Source organism: Procambarus clarkii, chromosome 42 (genome assembly GCF_040958095.1).
Source record: "Procambarus clarkii isolate CNS0578487 chromosome 42, FALCON_Pclarkii_2.0, whole genome shotgun sequence".
Classification (NCBI taxonomy): Eukaryota; Metazoa; Arthropoda; class Malacostraca; order Decapoda; family Cambaridae; genus Procambarus; species Procambarus clarkii.
Window position 1 is genome coordinate 30644518 of NC_091191.1, and position 26153 is coordinate 30670670.

A 26153-nucleotide genomic window follows, 5' to 3' on the forward strand; every position below is an offset into this window, starting at 1 on the left:
CGTATCTTGTTGTCAATATCACGTATCATATTGTCAGTGGCATGTATCATGTTGTCTGTGGCACGTATCTTCTTGTCAGTGGGATGTATCTTGTTTTCAGAGGCATGTATCTTGTTGTCAGTGGCATGCATCATGTTGTCACTGGCATGTATCATTTGATCTGTGGCACGTATCATGTTATCAGTGGCACGTATCATGTTATCAGTGGCACGTATCATGTTATCAGTGGCATGTATCTTGTTATTATTGGCACGTATCCTGTTGTCAGTGGCACGTATCCTGTTTTCAGTGGCACATATCTTGTTATCAGTGGCATGTTTTCAATGCCACGTATCATCTTGTCAGTGGCACGTATCAGGTTGTCAGTGGAATGTATCTTGTGTCAGTGGCACGTATCATGTTGTCAGTGGCACGTATCAGGTTGTAAGGGCACGTAACAGGTTGTCCGTAGCATGTATCAGGTTGTCAGTGGCGCGTATCATGTTGTCAGTGGCACGTATCAGGTTTTCAGTGGCACATATCCTGTTGTCAGTGGCACGTATCTTGTTGTCATTGGCACGTATCATTTTGTCAGTGGCATGTATCTTGTCAGTGGTACGTGTCATAGTGTCAGTGGAACGTATTTTGTTGTCTGTGGCATGTATCTTGTTATCAGTGGCACGTATCTTGTTGTCAATGGCACGTATTATTGTGTCAGTGGCACTTGTCTTGTTGTTAGTGGAATGTATCTTGTTGTCAATGGCACGTATCATGGAGTCAGTGGCACGTATCTTGTTGTCAGTGCCATGTATCATGTTGTTAGTGGCACATATCTGGTTGTCAGTGGCATGTACCTGTTGTCAATGGCACGTATCATGGTGTCAGTGGCACGTATCATGTTGTCAGTGGCACATATCATGTCAGTGGCACGTATCATGCTGTCACTGGCACGTATCCTGTTGTTAGTGGCACGTATCATGTTTTCCGTGGCACGTTTTTTGTTGTTTGTGGGACGTATCTTGTTGTCAGTGGCACGTATCTTGTTGTCAGATGCACGAATCTTGTTGTCAGTGACATGTATCTTGTTGTCAGTGGCACGTATCATGTTGTCAGTGGCATGTATCTTGTTGTCAGTGGCACGTATCATGTTGTCAGAGGCACGTATCTTCTTGTCAGTGGGATGTATCTTGTTTTCTGTGGCATGTATCTTGTTGTCAGTGGCATGTATCATGTTGTCACTGGCATGTATCATTTTGTCTGTGGCACGTATCATGTTATCAGTGGCACGTATCATGTTATCAGTGGCATGTATCTTGTTATCAGTGGCACGTATCAGGTTTTCAGTGGCACGTATCCTGTTGTCAGTGGCACTTATCTTGTTGTCATTGGAACGTATCATTTTGTCAGTGGCATGTATCTTGTCATTGGCACGTGTCATAGTGTCAGTGGAACGTATTTTGTTGTCTGTGGCATGTATCTTGTTATCAGTGGCACGTATCTTGTTGTCAATGGCACGTATTATTGTGTCAGTGGCACTTGTCTTGTTGTTAGTGGAATGTATCTTGTTGTCAATGGCACGTATCATGGTGTCAGTGGCACGTATCTTGTTGTCAGTGCCATGTATCATGTTGTTAGTGGCACATATCTGGTTGCCAGTGGCATGTACCTGTTGTCAATGGCACGTATCATGGTGTCAGTGGCACGTATCATGTTGTCAGTGGCACATATCATGTTGTCAGTGGCACGTATCATGCTGTCACTGGCACGTATCCTGTTGTTAGTGGCACGTATCATGCGGTCAGTGGCACGTATCTTGTTGTCAGTGACACGTATCTTGTTGTCAGTGGCATGCATCTAGTTGTCAGTGGCACGTATCTTGTTGTCAGTGGCACGTATCTTGTTGTCAGTGGCAGGTATCTTGTTCTCAGTGGCACGTATCTTGTTGTCGGTGGCACGTATCATGCTGTCAGTGGCACGTATCTTGTTATCAGTGGCACGTATCATGTTGTCAGTGGTATGTATCTTGTTGTTAGTGGCATGTATCTTGTTGTCAGTGGCACGTATGCTGTTGTCAGTTGCACGTATCTTGTTTTCAGTGGCATGTATCTTGTTGTCAGTGGCATGTATCTTGTTGTCAGTGGCATGTATCTTGTTGTCAGTGGCTTGTATCTTGTTGTCAGTGGCAAGTATCTTGTTATCAGTGGCACGTATCTTGTTATCAGTGGCACGTATCTTGTTATCAGTTGCACGTATCTTGATGTTAGTGCCACGTATCTTTTTGTAAGTGGCACGTGTCTTGTTATCAGTGGCATGTATCTTGTTGTCACTGGCACGTATCTTGTTATAATCAGCACATATCCTGTTTTCAGTTGCACGTATTTTGTTACCAGTGCCATGTAACTTGTTATCAGTGGCATGTATCTTGTTATCAGTGGCCCGTTTCTTGTTTTCAGTGGCACGTATCATGTTATCAGTGGCACTTTTGTCAGTGGCACGTATCATGTTATCAGTGGTACGTATCCTGTTGTCAGTGAAACGTATCCTGTTTTCTGTGGCACATATCTTGCTATCAGTTGCACGTTTTTCAATGGCACATATCATGTTTTCAGTGGCACGTTTTTTGTTGTTTGTGGGACGTATCTTGTTGTCGGTAGCACGTATCTTGTTGTCAGATGCACGAATCGTGTTGTCAGTGACACGTATCTTGATGTCAGTGGCACGTTTGTCAGTGACACGTATCATGTTGTCAGTGGCACGTATCTTGTTGTCAGTGGCACGTATCATGTTGTCAGCGGCACGTATCTTCTTGTCAGTGGGATGTATCTTGTTTTCAGTGGCATGTATCTTGTTTTCAATGGCATGTATCATGTTGTCACTGGCATGTATCATTTACACTGTGGCACGTGTCATGTTATCATGGCACGTATCATGTTATCAGTGGCATGTATCTTGTTATTAGTGGCAGGTATCCTGTTGTCATTGGCACGTATCAGGTTTTGAGTGGCACGTATCCTGTTGTCAGTGGCACGTATCTTGTTGTCAGTGGGATGTATCTTGTTTTCAGTGGCATGTATCTTGTTTTCAATGGCATGTATCATGTTGTCACTGGCATGTATCATTTACACTGTGGCACGTGTCATGTTATCATGGCACGTAACAGGTTGTCAGTAGCATGTATCAGGTTGTCAGTGGCATGTATCATGTTGTCATTGGCACGTATCAGGTTTTGAGTGGCACGTATCCTGTTGTCAGTGGCACGTATCTTGTTGTCATTGGCACGTAGCATTTTGACAGTGGCATGTTTCTTATTGTCAGTGGCACGTGTCATAGTGCCAGTGGAACGTATCTTGTTGTCTGTGGCATGTATCTTGTTATCAGTGGCACGTATCATGGTGTCAGTGGCACGTGTCTTGTTGTCAGTGGAATGTATCTTGTTGTCAATAGCACATATCATGGTGTCATTGGCACGTATCTTGTTGTCAGTGGTATGTATCTTGTTGTCAGTGGCATGTATCTTGTTGTCTGTGGCACGTATCATGTTGTCAGTGGCATGTATCTAGTTGTCAGTGCCACGTATCATGTTGTCGGTGGCACATATCTGGTTGTCAGTGGCATGTACATGTTGTCAATGGCACGTATCATGGTGTCAGTGGCACGTATCATGTTGTCAGTGGCACGTATCATTTTGTCAGTGGCACGTATCTTGTTGTCGGTGGCACGTATCATGCTGTCAGTGGCACGAATCTTGTTATCAGTTGCACGTATCTTGTTATCAGTGACACGTATCTTGTTATCAGTGGCACGTATCTTGTTGTCAGTGGCACGTATCAGGTTGTCAGTAGCACCTATCAGGTTGTCAGTGGCACGTTTGTCAGTGGCACGTATCATGTTGTCAGTTGCACGTATCTTTTTGTCAGTTGGACGTATCTTGTTGTCTGTGGCACGTATCTTGTTGTCAGTGACACGTATCTTGTTGTCAGTGGCACATTTATCAGTGGCACATATCGTTTTCTCAGTGGCACGTATCTTGTTGTCAATGGCACGTATCATGTTGTCAGTGGCACGTATCTTGTTGTCAGTGGCACGTATCATATTGTCAGTGGCATGTATCATGTTGTCTGTGGCACGTGTCATTTGGTCTTTGGCATGTATCCTGTTGTCAGTGGCACGTATCTTGTTATCATTGGCACGTTTGCCAGTGGCATGTATCATGTTGTCAGTGGCATGTATCATGTTGTCAGTGGGACGTATCATGTTGTCAGTGGCACGTATCTTGTTGTCAGTGGCATATATCTTATTGTCAGTGGCACGTATCATGTTATCCGTGGCACTTTTGTCAGTGGCATGTATCATGTTGTCAGTGGGACGTATCTTGTTGTCAGTGGGACGTATCGTGTTGTCGGTGGCACGTATCTTGTTGTCAGTGGCACGTATCTTATTGTCAGTGGCACGTATCATGTTATCAGTGGCACTTTTGTCAGTGGCACGTATCATGTTGTCAGTGGCACATATCTTGTTGTCAGTGGCACGTATCATGTTGTCAGTGGCATGTATCATGTTGTCGGTGGCACATATCTTGTTTTCAGTGGCACATATGTAGTTGTCAGTGGCACATATCAGGTTGTCAGAGGCATATATCTTGTTGTCAGTGGCACATATCTTGTTGTCAGTGGCACGAATCATGTTATCAGTGGCACTTTTGTCAGTGGCACGTATCATGTTGTCAGTGGCACGTATCTTGTTGTCAGTGGGACGTATCGTGTTGTCGGTGGCACGTATCTTGTTTTCAGTGGCACGTATCTTGTTGTCAGTGGCACGTATCATGTTATCAGTGGCACTTTTGTCAGTGGCACGTATCATGTTATCCGTGGTACGTATCCTGTTGTCAGTGGCATGTATCCTGTTTTCTGTGGCACATATCTTGCTATAAGTGGCACGTTTTTCAATAGCACGTATCATGTTTTCAGTGGCACGTTTTTTGTTGTTTGTGGGACGTATCTTGTTGTCGGTGGCACGTATCTTGTTGTTTGTGGGACGTATCTTGTTGTCGGTGGCACGTATCTTGTTGTCAGTGGTATGTATCTTGTTGTTAGTGGCATGCATCTTGTTGTCTGTGGCACGTATCATGTTGTCAGTAACATGTATCTTGTTGTCAGTGCCACGTATCATGTTGTCAGTGGCACATATCTGGTTGTCAGTGGCATGTACCTTTTGTCAATGGCACGTATCATGGTGTCAGTGGCACGTATCATGTTGTCAGAGGCACATATCATGTTGTCAGTGGCACGTATCATGCTGTCAGTGGCACGTATCCTGTTGTTGGTGGCTCGTATCATGCAGTCAGTGGCACGTGTCTTGTTGTCAGTGACACGTATCTTGTTGTCAGTGGCACGTATATTTTTGTCAGTGGCACCTATCTTGTTGTCAGTGGCACGTATCTTGTTGTCATTGGCAGGTATCTTGTTCTCAGTGGCACGTATCTTGTTGTCGGTGGCCCGTATCATGCTGTCAGTGGCACGTATCTTGTTATCAGTGGCACGTATCTTGTTATCAGTGGCACGTATCTTGTTATCAGTGGCACGTATCTTGTTATCAGTGGCACGTATCATGCTGTCAGTAGCACCTATCAGGTTGTCAGGGGCACGTATCTTCTTGTCAGTGGCACGTATGTTGTTGTCAGTGGCACGTATCTTGTTGTCAGTGGAATGTATCTTGTTGTTAGTGGCATGTATCATGTTGTCAGTTGCACGTATCCTCTTGTCAGTTGCACGTATCTTGTTCTCAGTGGCATGTACCTTGTTGTCAGTGGAATGTATCTTGTTGTCAGTGGCCTGTATCTTGTTGTCAGTGGCACGTATCTTGTTATCAGTGGCACGTATCTTGTTATCAGTGGCATGTATCTTGTTATCAGTGGCACGTGTCTTGTTATCAGTGGCATGTATCTTGTTGTCACTGGCACGTATCTTGTTATAATTAGAACATATCCTGTTTTCAGTTGCACGTATTTTGTTATCAGTGCCACGTATCTTTTTATCAGTGGCATGTATCTTGTTATCAGTGGCCCGTTTCTTGTTGTCATTGGCATGTATCCTGTTGTCAGTGGCACATATCTTGTTATAAGTGGCACGTATCATGTTGTCAGTTGCACGTATCTTGTTGTCAGTTGGACTTATCTTGCTGTCTGTGGCACGTATCTTGTTGTCAGTGGCACGTATCTTGTTGTCAGTGACACGTATCTTGTTGTCAGTAACACATTTGTCAGTGGCACATATCGTTTTTTCAGTGGCACGTATCTTTTTGTCAATGGTACGTATCATGTTGTCAGTGGCACGTATCTTGTTGTCAGTGGGAAGTATCTTGTTATCAGTGGCACGTATCTTTTTGTCAGTAGCACGTATCATGTTTTCAGTGGCACGTATCTTGTTGTCAATATCACGTATCATATTGTCAGTGGCATGTATCATGTTGTCTGTGGCACGTGTCATTTTGTCTTTGGCATGTATCCTGTTGTCAGTGGCACGTATCTTGTTATCATTGGCACGTTTGCCAGTGGCATGTATCATGTTGTCAGTGGCACGTATCATGTTGTCAGTGGGACGTATCGTGTTGTCAGTGGCACGTATCTTGTTGTCAGTGGCACATATCTTATTGTCAGTGGCACGTATCATGTTATTCGTGGCACTTTTGTCAGTGTCACATATCATGTTGTCAGTGGGACGTATCTTGTTGTCAGTGGAACTTATCGTGTTGTCGGTGGCACGTATCTTGTTGTCAGTGGCACGTATCTTATTGTCAGTGGCACATATCATGTTATCAGTGGCACTTTTGTCAGTGGCACGTATCATGTTGTCAGTGTCACGTATCTTGTTGTCAGTGGCACGTATCATGTTGTCTGTGGCATGTATCATGTTGTCGGTGGCACATATCTTGTTTTCAGTGGCATGTATCATGTTGTCAGTGGCACATATCAGGTTGTCAGAGGCACGTATCATGTTGTCAGTGGCACGTATCATGGTGTCGGTGGCATGTATCCTGTTTTCTGTGGCACATATCTTGCTACCAATGGCACGTATCCTGTTGTCATTGGCACGTTTCTCAATAATATGTATCATGTTTTCAGTGGCCATGTATTTTGTTGTTATTGGGACATATCTTGTTGTCGGTGGCATGTATCTTGTTGTCAGTGGCACGAATCTTGTTGTCAGTGACACGTATATTGTTGTCAGTGGAACGTTCGTCAGTGGCACGTATCATGTTGTCAGTGGCACGTTTCTTGTTGTCAGTGGCACGTATCATGTTGTCAGTGGCATGTATCCTGTTTTCTATGGCACATATCTTGCTACCAGTGGCACGTATCCTGTTGTCAGTGGCTTGTATCCCGTTTTCTGTGGCACATATCTTGCTATCAGTGTCACGTTTCTCAATAACATGTATCATGTTTTCAGTGGCACGTGTTTTGTTGTTGTTGGGACGTATCTTGTTGTCGGTGGCACGTATCTTGTTGTCAGTGGCACGAATCTTGTTGTCAGTGACACGTATCTTGTTGTCAGTGGCACCTATCATGTTGTCAGTGGCACGTATCTTGTAGTCAGTAGCACGTATCATGTTGTCAGTGGCACGTATCTTGTTGTCAGTGGGATGTATCATGTTTTCAGTGGAATGTATCATGTTGTCAGTGGCATGTATCATGTTGTCAGTGGCACGTATCTTGTTGTCAGTGGCATGTATCATATTGTCAGTGGCATGTATGATGTTGTCACTGGCATGTATCATTTTGTCTGTGGCACGTATCATGTTGTCATTTGCACGTATATTGTGGTCAGTGGCACATATCATGTTGTCAGCGGCATGTATCATGTTGTCACTGGCATGTATCATTTTGTCTGTGGCACGTATCTTGTTGTCAGTGGGATGTATCTTGTTTTCAGTGGCATGTATCTTGTTGTCAGTGGTATGTATCATGTTGTCAGTGGCACGTATCTTGTTGTCAGTGGCACGCATCATGTTGTCAGTGGCATGTATGATGTTGTCACTTTCATGTATCATTTTGTCTGTGGCACGTATCATGTTGTCAGTTGCATGTATCTTGTTGTCAGTTGGACGTATCTTGTTGTCTGTGGCACGTATCTTGTTGTCAGTGGCACGTATCTTGTTGTCAGTGACACATTTGTCAGTGGCACATATCGTTTTGTCAGTGGCACGTATCTTGTTGTCAATGGCACGTATCATGTTGTCAGTGGCACGTATATTTTTGTCAGTGGGAAGCATCTTGTTATCAGGGTCACGTATCTTGTTGTCAGTAGCATGCATCATGTTGTCAGTGGCACGTATCATTTTGTCAGTGGTACGTATCATGTTGTCTGTGGCATATATCATTTTCTCTTTGGCATGTATCCTGTTGTAAGTGGCATGTACCTGTTGTCAATGGCACGTTTCATGGTGTCAGTGTCACGTATCATGTTGTCAGTGGCACGTATCATGTTGTCAGTGGCACGTATCATGCTGTCAGTGGCACGTATCTTGTTGTCAGTGACACGTATCTTGTTGTCAGTGGCACGTATCTTGTTGTCAGTGGCACGTATCTTTTTGTCAGTGGCATGTATCTTCTTGTCAGTGGCAGGTATCTTGTTCTCAGTGGCACGTATCTTGTTGTCGGTGGCACGTATCATGCTAACAGTGGCACGTATCTTGTTATCAGTTGCACGTATCTTGTTATCAGTGGCACGTATCTTGGTATCAGTGGCACGTATCTTGATGTCAGTGGCACCTATCAGGTTGTCAGTAGCACCTATCAGGTTGTCAGTGGCACGTATCTTCTTGTCAGTGGCACGTATCTTCTTGTCAGTGGCACGTATCTTCTTGTCAGTGGCACGTATGTTGTTGTCAGTGGTATGTATGTTGTTGTCAGTGGCATGTATCTTGTTGTCAGTGGCATGTATCTTGTTGTCAGTGGTATGTATCTTGTTGTTAGTGGCATGTATCTTGTTGTCAGTGGCACGTATCCTGTTGTCAGTTGCACGTTTCTTGTTGTCAGTGGCATGTACCTTGTTGTCAGTGGCATGTATCTTGTTGTCAGTGGCAGGTATCTTGTTGTCAGTGGCACGTATCTTGTTATCAGTCTCAAGTATCTTGTTATCAGTGGCACGTATCTTGTTATCAGTGGCACGTATCTTGCTGTCAGTGCCACGTATCTTTTTGTCAGTGGCACGTGTCTTGTTATCAGTGGCATGTATCTTGTTGTCACTGGCACGTATCTTGTTATAATCAGCACATATCCTGTTTTCAGTTGCACGTATTTTGTTATCAGTGGCACATATCTTGTTATCAGTGGCACGTTTGTCAGTGGCACGTATCATGTTGTCAGTTGCATGTATCTTGTCAGTTGGACGTATTCCGTTGTCTGTGGCACGTATCTTGTTGTCAGTGGCACGTATCTTGTTGTCAGTGGCATGTATCTTGTTGTCAGTGGCATTTATCTTGTTCTCAGTGGCATATATCTTGTTATCAGTGGCACGTATCTTGTTGTCAGTGGCACATATTATGTTGTCAGTGGCACGTATCTTGTTGTCAGTGGCACGTTTGTCAGTGGCACGTATCATGTGGTCAGTGGCACGTATCTTGTTGTCAGTGGCACGTATCATGTTGTCAGTGGCCCGTATCTTCTTGTCAGTGGGATGTATCTTGTTTTCAGTGGCATGTATCTTGTTGTCAGTGGCATGTATCATGTTGTCACTGGCATGTATCATTTTGTCTGTGGCACGTATCATGTTATCAGTGGCACGTATCCTGTTGTCAGTGGCACGTATCCTATTTTCAGTGGCACATATCTTGTTATCAGTGGCATGTTTTCAATGGCACGTATCATCTTGTCAGTGGCACTTATCAGGTTGTCAGTGGCATGTATCTTGTTGTCAGTGGCACGTATCATGTTGTCAGTGGCACGTATCAGGTTGTAAGGGCACGTAACAGGTTGTCAGTAGCATATATCAGGTTGTCAGTGGCACGTATCATGTTTTCAGTGGCACCTATCAGGTTTTCAGTGGCACGTATCCTGTTGTCAGTGGCACGTATCATGTTGTCATTGGCACGTATCATTTTGTCAATGGCATGTATCTTGTTGTAAGTGGCACGTGTCATGGTGTCAGTGGAACGTTTCTTGTTGTCTGTGGCATGTATCTTGTTATCAGTGGCACGTATCTTGTTGTCAGTGGCACGTATCATGGTGTCAGTGGCCCGTGTCTTGTTGTCAGTGGAATGTATCTTGTTGTCAATAGCACGTATCATGGTGTCAGTGGCACATATCTTGTTGTCAGTGGTATGTATCTTGTTGTTAGTGGCATGTATCTTGTTGTCTGTGGCACGTATCATGTTGTCAGTGGCATGTATCTTGTTGTCAGTGCCACGTATCATTTTGTCAGTGGCACATATCTGGTTGTCAGTGGCATGTACCTGTTGTCAATGGCACGTTTCATGGTGTCAGTGACACGTATCATGGTGTCAGTGGCACGTATCCTGTTGTTGGTGGCACGTATCATGCGGTCAGTGGCACGTATCTTGTTGTCAGTGACACGTATCTTGTTGTCAGTGGCACGTATCTTGTTGTCAGTGGCACGTACCTTCTTGTCAGTGGCATGTATCTTCTTGTCAGTGGCAGGTATCTTGTTCTCAGTGGCACGTATCTTGTTGTCGATGGCACGTATCATGCTAACAGTGGCACGTATCTTGTTATCAGTTGCACGTATCTTGTTATCAGAGGCACGTATCTTGTTATAAGTGGGACGTATCGTGTTGTCAGTGGCACGTATGTTGTTGTCAGTAGCACCTATCAGGTTGTCAGTGGCACGTATCTTCTTGTCAGTGGCACGTATCTTCTTGTCAGTGGCACGTATCTTCTTGTCAGTGGCACGTATGTTGTTGTCAGTGGCACGTATCTTGTTGTCAGTGGCACATATCTTGTTGTCAGTGGCACGTATCTTGTTGTCAGTGGCACGTATCTTGTTTTCAGTGGTATGTATCTTGTTGTCAGTGGCACATATCTTGTTGTCAGTGGCACGTATCTTGTTATCAGTGGCACGAATCTTGTTATCAGTGGCACGTATCTTGTTATAAGTGGCACGTATCTTGCTGTCAGTGCCACGTATCTTTTTGTCAGTGGCACGTGTCTTGTTATCAGTGGCATGTATCTTGTTGTCACTGGAACGTATCTTGTTATAATCAGCACATATCCTGTTTTCAGTTGCACGTATTTTGTTTTCAGTGGCTCATATCTTGTTATCAGTGGCACGTTTGTCAGTGGCACGTATCATGTTGTCAGTTGCATGTATCTTGTTGTCAGTTGGACGTATCCTGTTGTCTGTGGCACGTATCTTGTTGTCAGTGGCACGTATCTTGTTGTCAGTGACACGTATCTTGTTGTCAGTGGCACATATCGTTTTCTCAGTGGCACGTGTCTTGTTGTCAATGGCACGTATCATGTTGTCAGTGGCACGTATCTTGTTGTCAGTGGGAAGTATCTTGTTATCAGTGGCACGTATCTTGTTGTCAGTGGCACGTATCATATTGTCAGTGGCATGTATCACGTTGTCTGTGGCACGTGTCATTTTGTCTTTGGCATGTATCCTGTTGTCAGTGGCACGTATCTTGTTATCATTGGCACGTTTGTCAGTGGCATGTATCATGTTGTCAGTTGCACATATCATGTTGTCAGTGGGACGTATCGTATTGTCAGTGGCACGTATCGTGTTGTCAGTTTCACGTATCTTGTTGTCAGTGGCACATATCTTATTGCCAGTGGCACGTATCATGTTATCAGTGGCACTTTTGTCAGTGGCACGTATCATGTTGTCAGTGGCACGTATCTTATTGTCAGTGACACGTATCTTGTTGTCAGTGGCACATATCGTTTTCTCAGTGGCACGTGTCTTGTTGTCAATGGCACGTATCATGTTGTCAGTGGCACGTATCTTGTTGTCAGTGGGAAGTATCTTGTTATCAGTGGCACGTATCTTGTTGTCAGTGGCACGTATCATATTGTCAGTGGCATGTATCACGTTGTCTGTGGCACGTGTCATTTTGTCTTTGGCATGTATCCTGTTGTCAGTGGCACGTATCTTGTTATCATTGGCACGTTTGTCAGTGGCATGTATCATGTTGTCAGTTGCACATATCATGTTGTCAGTGGGACGTATCGTATTGTCAGTGGCACGTATCGTTTTGTCAGTGGCACGTATCTTGTTGTCAGTGGCACATATCTTATTGTCAGTGGCACGTATCATGTTATCAGTGGCACTTTTGTCAGTGGCACGTATCATGTTGTCAGTGGCACGTATCTTATTGTCAGTCGTACGTATCATGTTGTCAGTGGCATGTATCATGTTGTCGGTGGCACATATCTTGTTTTCAGTGGCACGTATCTAGTTGTCAGTGGCACGTTTGACAGTGGCATGTATCATGTTGTCAGTGGCACATATCATGTTGTCAGTGGGACGTATCGTGTTGTCAGTGGCACGTATCTTGTTGTCAGTGGCACGTATCTTGTTGTCAGTCGTACGTATCATGTTGTCAGTGGCATGTATCATGTTGTCGGTGGCACATATCTTGTTTTCAGTGGCACGTATCTAGTTGTCAGTGGCACATATCAGGTTGTCAGAGGCATGTATCTTGTTGTCAGTGGCACATATTATGGTGTCAGTGGCACATATTATTTTGTCAGTGGCACGTATCATGTTGTCAGTGGCACTTATCATGGTGTCAGTGGCATGTATCTTGTTGTCAGTGGCATGTATCTTGTTGTCAGTGGCATTTATCTTGTTCTCAGTGGCAAGTATCTTGTTATCAGTGGCTCGTATCTTGTTGTCAGTGGCACATATTATGTTGTCAGTGGCACGTATCTTGTTGTCAGTGCGATATATCTTGTGGTCAGTGGTATGTATCATGTTGTCAGTGGCATGTATCTTATTGTCAGTGGCACGTATCATGTTGTCAGTGGCATGTATCAGGTTGTCAGGGCATGTATCATGTTATCAGTGGCTCGTATCTTGTTGTCAATGGCACGTATCATGTTGTCAGTGGCATGTATCTTGTTGTCAGTGTGATATATCTTGTGGTCAGTGGTACGTATCAAGTTGTCAGTGGCATGTATCTTATTGTCAGTGGCACGTATCATGTTGTCAGTGGCACGTATCAGGTTGTCAGGGCACGTATCCGGTTGTCAGTGGCACGTATCAGGATGTCAGTGGCACGTATCCTGTTGTCAGTGGCACGAATCTTGTTGTCAGTGGCACGTCATCATGTCAGTGGCATGTATCCTGTTGTCCGTAGTCGTATCTCGTTGTCAGTGGCACGTATCTTGTTGTCAGTGGCATGTATCTTGTTGTCAGTGGCACATATAATTATGTCAGTGGCACGTACGTTGTTGTCAGTGGAACGTATCATCGTGTCAGTGGCACGTATCATCGTGTCAGTGGTACGTATCTTGTTGTCTGTGGCATGTATCTTGTTGTCAGTGGCACGTATCTTGTTGTGAGTGGCACGTATCTTGTTATTAGTGTCACATATCAGGTCGTCAGTGGCATTTATTTTGTTGTCAGTGGCACGTATCATAGTGTCAGTGGCACGTACCATGTTGTCAGTGGCACGTGTCATGTTGTCAGTGGTACGTATCATGGTGTCAGTGGCATGTATTTTGTTGTCAGTGGCATGTATGTTGTTGTCAGTGGCATGTATCTTTTTTCAGTGGCACGTATCTTGTTTTCAGTGGCACGTATCAGGTTGTCTGGGCACGTATCAGGTTGTCACTGCACGTATCAGGTTGTCAGTGGCACGTATCCTGTTGTCAGTGGCACGAAACTTGTTGTCAGTAGCACGTATCATGTCAGTGCCATGAATCTTGTTGTCCGTGGCACGTATCTTGTTTTCAGTGGCACGTATCTTGTTGTCAGTGGCACGTATCTTGTTGTCAGTGGCATTTATCTTGTTATTAGTGGCACATATAAAGGTGTCAGTGGCACTTATCTTGTTGTCATTGGAACGTATCATCGTGTCAGTGGCACGTATCATCGTGTCCGTGGTATGTATCTTGTTGTGTGTGGCATGTATCTTGTTGTCAGTAGTACAGATCTTGTTGTGAGTGGCACATATCATGGTGTCAGTGGCACGTATCTTATTGTCAGTGGAATGTATCTTGTTGACAATGGCACGTATCATGGTGTCAATGTCACATATCTGGTCAGTGGCACATATCTTGTTGTCAGTGGTATGTATTGTATTGTCAGTGGCATATATCTGTTGTCTGTGGCACGTATCATGTTGTCAGTGGCATGTATCTTGTTGTCAATTGCACGTATCATGTTGTCAGTGGGACGTATCAGGTTGTCAATGGCACGTATCATGTTGTCAGTGGCATGTATCATGGTTTCAGTGGCACGTATCCTGTTGTCGGAAAATTCGACACCATTTAATAATATCATAAAAACATCTCATATAAATTAACCTAATTATCAGAATTTAAATAGAGTAAATGTGACCCTTCTATCACTTACTGTCATCTGGACAATGTAGGCCAGTAGCGTCAGGGAGGAGGGAGTGGTCAGCCATTGTTATTGTTTAAGACCACAGAGTAGTGGAGCGAATTACGGCTCCTATAAATTCTCTTGGACGAAGTGTTATGGAAGATCAGAGTAGTGATCTGCCATCATCAACACGCTGTCATCAATCTCAAGGGAAGTGTCTTTCCGAAACCTGTTTATCTAATCATTTTTGGCCACTAATGTCAGTAGATAGAGCTACCGGTTAGAACACGAATGATCGACTCAAACAAGGTATTTAAGCCTAGGTCTTTATGGTTCCATGTACAGTGTTTTTTCTAATATAGCTGTCATATATTAGGATTATGGCTTCTATAGCTAGCGCCCTTTTGACAGGTCAAGACGAGGAAGCATGCTTTGTGTACCAGTTACTGGGTGATGGAAGCTACCTCAAAGAGGATAATTTGGTGTCTACATCCTGGTTATACCTGGTGGACTAAGGCCTGCTGTACAATAAGATAAGGAACCTCTTCAATGTACACTAATGTGTAGTTAATACTGTAGTTTGATTGGCTGCATATATATAAATTTAATATAAACCCCCCCCTAATGTGTAGAGGATCGATTTGTGAGATTATTGCAGAAATACAGTCCACTTAACATCATACGAACATACAAATTATACAAATTAACGTAAATATAATAGTAAATAAAATAGTATAAAATAGTAATAGTAAATAAAATAGTATACAAATTAACGTAAATATAAATTCTATATAAATTCATATAAATTAAATAAATATAAATCTCACAGGTCGGTTCCCATATTATTTGGTCATCTTCGAACCGGATGACAGATTATTGGTCCTATGAACCCACATTATTGGTCATCTTCGAGTCAGATTACAGATTATTTGGTCATCTTAGTACCGGATGAACCAGTTAACCAGTGGATTCATTAAATGTGCTAGTGCAGTGTGATTTATACAAAGCCAGCAGTCAAAGACGGCGGCGTTGCCTCGTGCGAGCTCAGGAGCCCCCCTCAGTTCATTTCAGCCTTATCAGAGGTTTCATATGGTCACCCACAAATTTGGTGGCGTGTTATTCCGTGATATGACAGCGCTAATATTGAAGCCAGCCAAATTAGTGGCTGTGTCTTCGCGAGATTGTTCACGGATTTCGTGGTGTTAAATTTTGCGAGAGATTATCCACGAATTTTGTGGAGTTTATTTCGCGATGTCACTAATAATATTTAATACTTCTTGATAATATTAGAAGTTTTATAGAGGTGATTAAGAGGCTATTATCAATAATTGTGTATATTATTTCTCCAAAATAGAGAATTATTTAATATATATTGCACTAGTGATCTCAATATAATATTTACTAATTGCCAACCCACAACAGGGTAGGATATTACCATTGACTAGTTGAACTATTTGTTGTTCATCCTAGTCCCATTATTACCATAGTCTAGTTGTACTATATTAAACAACCTAACACCATTAATGAATGGTGCAGACCCTATTTTGGGTGTAACTCTTATCAACTCGAGTTGAGTTGTGTATATATAATAATTTACTTATGATCATTACACCTTTGAGTGATTAATTAGTGTCTATACCATCCTAGGGTGATATAGAAGAGCTAATCTAAAGGTACTTCCAATGACACTGGTTTATCACTCAAATCATTAGTGTGTATGATTGTGTATATATAATGTGTATTAATTTTAAGTGCTAACCTCTAGTGGAGGTAGGATTACAGCCTTGTGAGTGCAGAAATTTTACCCTAGGCTACCATCAGTACTTGTTCAGTATTATGAGCGACCCAAGTACAAGACCCACAAGGCCTCACCAACTAGCCAGTATGGATAATGCAGGGAGAATGAGAAGAACCCTTGCAGGTCTTAAAGGCCACTTAACAAGACAGATCAAGAAATGTGAAGATTTGTCACAACAATCTCAAGTTGATTATGCTGACCTGGAAAGCTATTATGAGGCAGCTGCAGGTAAATTTGATCAAATCAAATGCCAAATAGCTCTCCTTGTGGGGACAGACTACTACCATCAATTCATTGGTAGCCCTACTAAATATCAGGGCATAACCATGTTAAATCCTGCAGGAGGTAAATTACTCTCAGGCCCAGTATCAAGCCTGAGAAGACCTATGCCTGCAGATAAACAATACCAATAGAAATCTAAATTTGTCAGCTGATTATATTTCTCCAGTAGCATTATTCTAAGGAGATTACAGCTGACTATACCAACAGAGGTTGATGTTAGTATCATCATTTAAAGCTGAAGATGAGTTCATGAGGCCTCAGTGGCAAATCAGTGAACAGTAGCCTAAACAGCTACAAGTCACTGCGACCAATGTCACTGAACCCACTGCAGTCTCAGAACCATACTTTACTTTAATGATGAGCTATTCAATCTTCTGAATCAATTAACTAAATTAAACCCCAATAAATCTGATGACTGATTTGATACATTTATTATTTAATCAAGATGTATTCCATGGGCCTCAGTGTTTATATATCAGTGACCAGTTACCTGAACAAACTTCAAGTTATATCTATTGTCACTGATCTCACTGCAGTCCCTGAATCATACTTGACTGTAGTACTTGATCACATTCAGTCTTCTGAGTTAAATAATATGTAATTAGGCTTGAATTTTAGCCTTTCAAGAGTTAACAGGGAAATGAAATCGCATTAGACTTCTAACCCCTGCAACTCTAGTACGGGACATCCGTCCTGTACGAACAGACGCACAAATGTGTGATTACTAACTACTAACATCAAATTAATCTAATAATTCGAAGGAGGAGTATCGGTGTTCGTCTGTTCTAAATAGGACTTCGAACCTTTAGCAGCCCCCGGGGAATTATGTCGGAAAATTCGACACCATTTAATAATATCATATAGGCAGATAATATTTCTGTGTTGTATAAACAAGTTAACCCATAGAAAATGTAACTTGTAGTGAAATTTCCGTCTATAGAAAACGGGATATCATTACCACATACTATTATAAATTCACCACCTATTATGGTGGGAATTATTCTTAAATACATTAGTCTTTGGACTTTACTATCATAAAAACATCTCATATAAATTAACCTAATTATATAAATTAAAATAGAGTAAATGTGACCCTTCTATCACTTACTGTCATCTGGACAATGTAGGCGAGTAGCGTCAGGGAGGAGGGAGTGGTCAGCCATTGTTATTGTATAAGACCACAGAGTCGTGGAGCGAATTACGGCTCCTATAAATTCTTTTGGACGAAGTGTTATGGAAGATCAGAGTAGTGATCTGCCATCATCAACACGCTGTCATCAATTTCAAGGGAAGTGTCTTTCCGAAACCCGTTTATCTAATCATTTTTGGCCATTAATGTCATTAGATAGGGCGTACCGGTTAGAACAAGAATGATCGACTCAAACAAAGTAATTAAGCCTAGGTCTTTATGGTTCCATGTACAGTATTTTCTCTGATATAGCTGTCATATATTAGGATTCTGGCTTCTATAGCTAGCGCCCTTTTGACAGGTCAAGACGAGGAAGCATGCTTTATGTACCAGTTACTGGGTGATGGAAGCTACCTCAAAGAGGATAATTTGGTGTCTACATCCTGGTTATACCTGGTGCACTAAGGCCTGCTGTACAATAAGATAAGGAACCTCTTCAATGTACACTAATGTGTAGTTAATACTGTAGTTTGATTGGCTGCATATATATAAATTCAATATAAACTCCCCCCTAATGTGTAAAGGATCGATTTTTGAGATTATTGCAGAAATACAGTCCACTTAACATTATACAAATTGCTATCGAAGCATACAAATTAACGTAAATATAAATTCTATATAAATTCATATAAATTAAATAAATATAAATCTCACAGGTCGGTTCCCACACCTGTTATCACTCACACGAATCTTTTTATCATTGGCATGTATCTTGTTACTAGTGGCACATATCAGGTTGTCAGTGGCACGTATCATGGTATCAGTGGCACGTATCATGTTGTCAGTAACACGTATCATGTTGTCAGTGGCACGTATCATGGTGTCAGTGGCATGTATCTTTTTGTCAGTCGCATGTATCTTGTTGTCAGTGGCATGTATCTTTTTTCAGTGGCACATATTTTGTTGTCAGTAGCACGTATCTTGTTGTCAGTGGGATGTATCTTGTTGTCAGTGGCACTTATCATGTTGTCTGTGGCATGTATCTTGTTGCCAGTGGCACGAATCATTTTCTCAGTGGCACGTATCAGTTTGTCAGTGGGACGTATCACGTTGTCAGTGGCACGTATCAGGTTGTCAGTCACACGAATCTTGTTATCAGTGGCACGTATCTTGTTATCAATGGCACGTATCTTGTTGTCAGTGGCACGTATCTTGTTGTCAGTAGCATGTGTCTAGTTATCAGTGGCATGTATCTAATTATCAGTGGCACGTATCTTGTTATAAGTAGCACATATCCTGTTGTCAATGGCACGTAGTTTGTTATCAGTGTCACGTATCTTGTTATCAGTGGCACGTATCCTGTTGTCATTGGCACGTATCCTGTTTTCAGTGGCACATATCTTGCTATCAGTGGCACGTTTGTCAATAACACGTATCATGTTGTCAGTGGCACGTATTTTGTTGTCAGTGGGACGTACCTTTTTGTCGGTGGCACGTATCTTGTTGTCTATGGCATGTATCATGTTGTCACTGGCATGTATCATTTGGTCTTTGGCACGTATCCTGTTGTCAATGGCTTGTATCATGTAGTCTGTGGCACGTATCAGGTTGTCAGTTGCATGTATCTTGTTGTCAGTGGCACGTATCATGTTGTCAGTGGCACGTATCAGGTTGTAAGGGAACGTATCAGGTTTTCAGTGGCACGTATCAGGTTGTCAGTGGCACGTATCATGTTGTCAGTGGCATGTATCCTGTTGTCAGTGGCACGTATCCTGTTGTCAGTGGCACGTATCTTGTGGTCAATAGCACGTATCATGTTGTCAGAGGCATGTATCTTTTTGTCAGTGTCATGTATCATTGTGTCAGTGGTACGTATCTTGTTGTCTGTGGCATGTATCTTGTTATCAGTGGCTCGTATCTTGTTGTCAGTGGCACGTATCATGGTGTCAGTGGCACTTGTCTTGTTGTCAGTGGCATGTATCTTGTTGTCAATGGCACGTATCATGGTGTCAGTGGCACGTATCTTGTTGTCAGTGACACGTATCTTGTTGTCAGTGGCATGTATCATGTTGTCAGTGGCACGTATCTTGTTGTCATTGGGATGTATCGTGTTATCAGTGGCATGTATCGTGTTGTCAGTAGCATGTATCAAGTTGTCAGTGGCACGTATCCTGTTGTCAGTGGCATGGATCATGTTGTCAGTGGCATATATCATGTTTCCACTGGCATGTATCATTTTGTCTGTGGCACGTATCCTGTTTTCAGTGGCACATATCTTGTTATCAGTGGCATGAGCTTGTTATCAGTGGTACGTATCGTGTTGTCAGTGGCATGTATCCTGTTTTCAGTGGCACATATCTTGTTATCAGTGGCACGTTTGTCAATGGCACGTATCATGTAGTGAGTGGCACGTATCAGGTTGTCAGTGGCATGTATCTTGTTGTCAATGGCACGTATCATGTTGTCAGTGGCACGTATCAGGTTGTAAGAGCATGTATAATGTTGTCAGAGGCACGTATCTTGTTGTCATTGGTACGCATCATGTTGTCAGTGGCATGTATCATGTTGTCACTGGCATTTATCATTTTGTCTGTGGCACGTATCCTGTTGTCAGTGGCATATATCTTGTTATCAGTGGCATGTATCAGTGGTACGTATCCTGTTGTCAGTGGCACGTATCCTGTTTTCAGTGGCACATATCTTTTTATCAGTGGCACGTTTGTCAATGGCACGTATCATGTTGTCAGTGGTACGTATTTTGTTGTCAGTGGGACGTACCTAGTTGTCGGAGGCACGTATCATGTTGTCAGTGGCAGGTATCATGTTGTCACTAGCATGTATCATTTGGTCTGTGGCACGTATCCTGTTGTCAGTGGCACGTATCTTGTTATCAGTGGCATGTATCTTGTTATTAGTGGCACGTAACCTGTTGACAGTGGCAGGAGTCCTGTTTTCAGTGGCACATATCTTGTTATCAGTGGCACGTATCATGTAGTCAGTGGCACGTATCAGGTTGTCAAATGCATGTATCTTGTTGTCAGTGGCACGTATCATGTTGTCAGTGGCACGTATCATGTTGTCAGTGGGATGTATCTTGTTATCAGTGGCATGTATCTTGTTGTCAGTGGCATGTTTCAAGTTGTCAGTGGCACGTATCTTATTGTCAGTGGCATGTATTATGTTGTCAGTGGCATGTATCATGTTGTCACGACATGTATTATTTTGTCTGTGGCACGTATCCTGTTGTCAGTGGCACATATCTTGTTATCAGTGGCCTGAGCTTGTTATCATTGGTACATATCCTGTTGTCAATGGCACGTATCTAGTTGTCAGTGGTATGTATCTTGTTGTTAGTGGCATGTATCTTGTTGTCAGTGGCACGTATCCTGTTGTCAGTTGCACGTTTCTTGTTGTCAGTGGCATGTACCTTGTTGTCAGTGGCATGTATCTTGTTGTCAGTGGCATGTATCTTGTTGTCAGTGGCAGGTATCTTGTTGTCAGTGGCACGTATCTTGTTATCAGTCTCACGTATCTTGTTATCAGTGGCACGTATCTTATTATCAGTGGCACGTATCTTGCAGTCAGTGCCACGTATCTTTTTGTCAGTGGCACGTGTCTTGTTATCAGTGGCATGTATCTTGTTGTCACTGTCACGTATCTTGTTATAATCAGCACATATCCTGTTTTCAGTTGCACGTATTTTGTTATCAGTAGCACATATCTTGTTATTAGTGGCACGTTTGTCAGTGGCACATATCATGTTGTCAGTTGCATGTATCTTGTTAGTTGGACGTATCCTGTTGTCTGTGGCACGTATCTTGTTGTCAGTGGCACATATCATGTTGTCAGTGACACGTATCTTGTTGTCAGTGGCACATATCGTTTTCTTAGTGGCACGTATCTTGTTGTCAATGGCACGTATCATGTTGTCAGTGGCACGTATCTTGTTGTCAGTGGGACGTATCACGTTGTCAGTGGCACGTATCAGGTTGTCAGTCACACGAATCTTGTTATCAGTGGCACGTATCTTGTTATCAATGGCACGTATCTTGTTGTCAGTGGCACGTATCTTGTTGTCAGTAGCATGTGTCTAGTTATCAGTGGCATGTATCTAATTATCAGTGGCACGTATCTTGTTATAAGTAGCACATATCCTGTTGTCAATGGCACGTAGTTTGTTATCAGTGTCACGTATCTTGTTATCAGTGGCAAGTATCCTGTTGTCATTGGCACGTATCCTGTTTTCAGTGGCACATATCTTGCTATCAGTGGCACGTTTGTCAATAACACGTATCATGTTGTCAGTGGCACGTATTTTGTTGTCAGTGGGACGTACCTTTTTGTCGGTGGCACGTATCTTGTTGTCTATGGCATGTATCATGTTGTCACTGGCATGTATCATTTGGTCTTTGGCACGTATCCTGTTGTCAATGGCTCGTATCATGTAGTCTGTGGCACGTATCAGGTTGTCAGTTGCATGTATCTTGTTGTCAGTGGCACGTATCATGTTGTCAGTGGCACGTATCAGGTTGTAAGGGAACGTATCAGGTTTTCAGTGGCACGTGTCAGGTTGTCAGTGGCACGTATCATGTTGTCAGTGGCATGTATCCTGTTGTCAGTGGCACGTATCTTGTGGTCAATAGCACGTATCATGTTGTCAGTGGCATGTATCTTTTTGTCAGTGTCATGTATCATTGTGTCAGTGGTACGTATCTTGTTGTCTGTGGCATGTATCTTGTTATCAGTGGCTCGTATCTTGTTGTCAGTGGCACGTATCATGGTGTCAGTGGCACTTGTCTTGTTGTCAGTGGCATGTATCTTGTTGTCAATGGCACGTATCATGGTGTCAGTGGCACGTATCTTGTTGTCAGTGACACGTATCTTGTTGTCAGTGGCATGTATCATGTTGTCAGTGGCACGTATCTTGTTGTCATTGGGATGTATCGTGTTATCAGTGGCATGTATCGTGTTGTCAGTAGCATGTATCAAGTTGTCAGTGGCACGTATCCTGTTGTCAGTGGCATGGATCATGTTGTCAGTGGCATATATCATGTTTCCACTGGCATGTATCATTTTGTCTGTGGCACGTATCCTGTTTTCAGTGGCACGTATCATGTTGTCAGTGGCACGTATCTTCTTGTCAGTGGGATGTATCTTGTTTTCAGTGGCATGTATCTTGTTGTCAGTGGCATGTATCATGTTGTCACTGGCATGTATCATTTTGTCTGTGGCACGTATCATGTTATCAGTGGCACGTATCATGTTATCAGTGGCATGTATCTGGTTATCAGTGGCACGTATCCTGTTGTCAGTGGCACGTATCCTGTTTTCAGTGGCACATATCTTGTTATCAGTAGCATGTTTTAAATGGCACGTATCATCTTGTCAGTGGCACGTATCAGGTTGTCAGTGCCATGTATCTTGTTGTCAGTGGCACGAATCATGTTGTCAGTGGCACGTATCAGGTTGTAAGGGCACGTAACAGGTTGTCAGTAGCATGTATCAGGTTGTCAGTGGCACGTATCATGTTTTCAGTGGCACCTATCAGGTTTTCAGTGGCACGTATCCTGTTGTCAGTGGCACGTATCATGTTGTCATTGGCACGTATCATTTTGTCAGTGGCATGTATCTTGTTGTCAGTGGCATGTGTCATGGTGTCAGTGGAACGTATCTTGTTGTCTGTGGCATGTATCTTGTTATCAGTGGCACGTATCTTGTCAGTGGCACGTATCATGGTGTCAGTGGCCCGTGTCTTGTTGTCAGTGGAATGTATCATGTTGTCAATGGCACGTATCATGGTGTCAATGGCACATATCTTGTTGTCAGTGGTATGTATCTTGTTGTTAGTGGCATGTATCTTGTTGTCTGTGGCACGTATCATGTTGTCAGTGGCATGTATCTTGTTGTCAGTGCCACGTATCATTTTGTCAGTGGCACATATCTGGTTGTCAGTGGCATGTACCTGTTGTCAATATCACGTTTCATGGTGTCAATGACACGTATCATGGTGTCAGTGGCACGTATCATGCAGTCAGTGGCACGTATCTTGTTGTCAGTGACACGTATCTTGTTGTCAGTGGAACGTATCTTGTTGTCAGTGGCACGTACCTTCTTGTCAGTGGCATGTATATTCTTGTCAGTGGCAGGTATCTTGTTCTCAGTGGCACGTATCTTGTTGTCGGTGGCACGTATCATGCTAACAGTGGCACGTACCTTGTTATCAGTTGCACGTATCTTCTTATCAGTGGCACGTATCTTGTTATCAGTGGCACGTATCTTGTTGTCAGTGGCACCTATCAGGTTGTCAGTAGCACCTATCAGGTTGTCAGTGGCACGTATCTTCTTGTCAGTGGCACGTATCTTCTTGTCAGTGGCACGTATCTTCTTGTCAGTGGCACGTATGTTGTTGTCAGTGGCACGTATCTTGTTGTCAGTGGCACATATCTTGTTGTCAGTGGCACGTATCTTGTTGTCAGTGGCACGTATCTTGTTGTCAGTGGTATGTATCTTGTTGTTAGTGGCATGTATCTTGTGGTCAGTGGCACGTATCCTGTTGTCAGTTGCACGTATCTTGTTGTCAGTGGCATGTACCTTGTTGTCAGTGGCATGTATCTTGTTGTCAGTGGCACGTATCTTGTTATAGGTGGCACGTATCTTGCTGTCAGTGCCACGTATCTTTTTGTCAGTGGCACGTGTCTTGTTATCAGTGGCATGTATCTTGTTGTCACTGGCACGTATCTTGTTATAATCAGCACATATCCTGTTTTCAGTTGCACGTATTTTGTAATCAGTGGCACATATCTTGTTATCAGTGGCACGTTTGTCAGTGGCACGTAACATGTTGTCAGTTGCATGTATCTTGTTGTCAGTTGGACGTATCCTGTTGTCTGTGGCACGTATCTTGTTGTCAATGGCACGTATCTTGTTGTCAGTGACACATATCTTGTTGTCAGTGGCACATATCGTTTTCTCAGTGGCACGTATCTTGTTGTCAGTGGCATGTATCATATTGTCAGTTGCATGTATCACGTTGTCTGTGGCACATGTCATTTTGTCTTTGGCATGTATCCTGTTGTCAGTGTCACGTATCTTGTTATCATTGGCACGTTTGTCAGTGGCATGTATCATGTTGTCAGTGGCACATATCATGTTGTCAATGGGACGTATCGTGTTGTCAGTGGCACGTATCTTATTGTCAGTGGCACATATCTTATTGTCAGTAGCACGTATCATGTTATCAGTGGCACTTTTGTCAGTGGCACGTATCATGTTGTCAGTGGCACATATCATGTTGTCAGTGGGACGTATCGTGTTGTCAGTGGCACGTATCTTGTTGTCAGTGGCACGTATCTTGTTGTCAGTCGTACGTATCATGTTGTCAGTGGCATGTATCATGTTGTCGGTGGCACATATCTTGTTTTCAGTGGCACGTATCTAGTTGTCAGTTGCACATATCAGGTTGTCAGAGGCATGTATCTTGTTGTCAGTGGCATGTATTATGGTGTCAGTGGCACATGTTATGTTGTCAGTGGCACGTATCATGTTGTCATTGGCACGTATCATGGTGTCAGTGACATGTATCTTGTTGTCAGTGGCATGTATCTTGTTGTCAGTGGCATTTATCTTGTTCTCAGTGGCAAGTATCTTGTTATCAGTGGCACGTATCTTGTTGTCAGTGGCACATATTATGTTGTCAGTGGCTTGTATCTTTTTATCAGTGCGATATATTTTGTTGTCGGTGGTACGTATCATGTTGTCAATGGCATGTATCTTGTTGTCAGTGGTACGTATTATGTTGTCAGTGGTACATATCTGGCTGTCAGTGGGATATATCTTGTTGTCAGTGCCACGTATCATGTTGTCAGTGGCATGTATCAGGTTGTCAGGGCATGTATCATGTTGTCAGTGGCACGTATCAGATTGTCAATGGCACGTATCATGTTGTCAGTGGCACGTATCTTGTTGTCAGTGTGATATATCTTGTGGTCAGTGGTACGTATCATGTTGTCAGTGGCATGTATCTTGTTGTCAGTGGCACGTATCATGTTGTCAGTGGCACGTATCAGGTTGTCAGGGCACGTATCCGGTTGTCAGTGGCACGTATCAGGTTGTCAGTGGCACGTATCCTGTTGTCAGTGGCACGAATCTTGTTGTCAGTGGCACGTCATCATGTCAGAGGCATGTATCCTGTTGTCCGTAGCACGTATCTTGTTGTCAGTGGCACGTATCTTGTTGTCAGTGGCATGTATCTTGTTGTCAGTGGCACATATAATTATGTCAGTGGCACGTACGTTGTTGTCAGTGGAACGTATCATCGTGTCAGTGGCACGTATCATCGTGTCAGTGGTACGTATCTTGTTGTCTGTGGCATGTATCTTGTTGTCAGTGGCACGTATCTTGTTGTGAGTGGCACGTATCTTGTTATTAGTGTCACATATCAGGTTGTCAGTGGCAT

The 26153-nt window shown here is 43.1% G+C and overlaps 5 protein-coding genes across 5 annotated transcripts; all 5 read right to left on the reverse strand.

Annotated features, from left to right (window-relative positions):
• Positions 1–416: 416 nt before the first annotated feature.
• Positions 417–2847, reverse strand: LOC138373491 (golgin subfamily A member 6-like protein 22). The gene is made up of 4 exons (XM_069339704.1): positions 2557–2847; positions 1309–1645; positions 925–1173; positions 417–631 (listed from the first exon to the last, which is right to left on the reverse strand). Exons 1-4 carry the CDS (start codon positions 2845–2847, stop codon positions 417–419), a joined length of 1092 nt encoding a protein of 363 aa, XP_069195805.1.
• Positions 2848–3555: 708 nt separating this feature from the next.
• On the reverse strand, positions 3556–6296 carry LOC138373493 (golgin subfamily A member 6-like protein 22). Its single transcript, XM_069339705.1, has 3 exons — positions 5979–6296; positions 5246–5858; positions 3556–3914 (listed from the first exon to the last, which is right to left on the reverse strand). The coding sequence occupies exons 1-3, from the start codon at positions 6294–6296 to the stop codon at positions 3556–3558; spliced, it is 1290 nt and encodes a 429-aa protein (XP_069195806.1).
• A 799-nt stretch (positions 6297–7095) lies between these two features.
• On the reverse strand, positions 7096–9907 carry LOC138373494 (golgin subfamily A member 6-like protein 22). Its single transcript, XM_069339706.1, has 5 exons — positions 9803–9907; positions 9083–9539; positions 8514–8746; positions 8181–8394; positions 7096–7364 (listed from the first exon to the last, which is right to left on the reverse strand). Exons 1-5 carry the CDS (start codon positions 9905–9907, stop codon positions 7096–7098), a joined length of 1278 nt encoding a protein of 425 aa, XP_069195807.1.
• A 478-nt stretch (positions 9908–10385) lies between these two features.
• Positions 10386–11783, reverse strand: LOC138373495 (golgin subfamily A member 6-like protein 22). The gene is made up of 3 exons (XM_069339707.1): positions 11342–11783; positions 10596–10801; positions 10386–10532 (listed from the first exon to the last, which is right to left on the reverse strand). Exons 1-3 carry the CDS (start codon positions 11781–11783, stop codon positions 10386–10388), a joined length of 795 nt encoding a protein of 264 aa, XP_069195808.1.
• An 11834-nt stretch (positions 11784–23617) lies between these two features.
• On the reverse strand, positions 23618–24538 carry LOC138373496 (uncharacterized). The gene is made up of 2 exons (XM_069339708.1): positions 24290–24538; positions 23618–24082 (listed from the first exon to the last, which is right to left on the reverse strand). The coding sequence occupies exons 1-2, from the start codon at positions 24536–24538 to the stop codon at positions 23618–23620; spliced, it is 714 nt and encodes a 237-aa protein (XP_069195809.1).
• Between the last annotated feature and the right edge of the window lie 1615 nt (positions 24539–26153).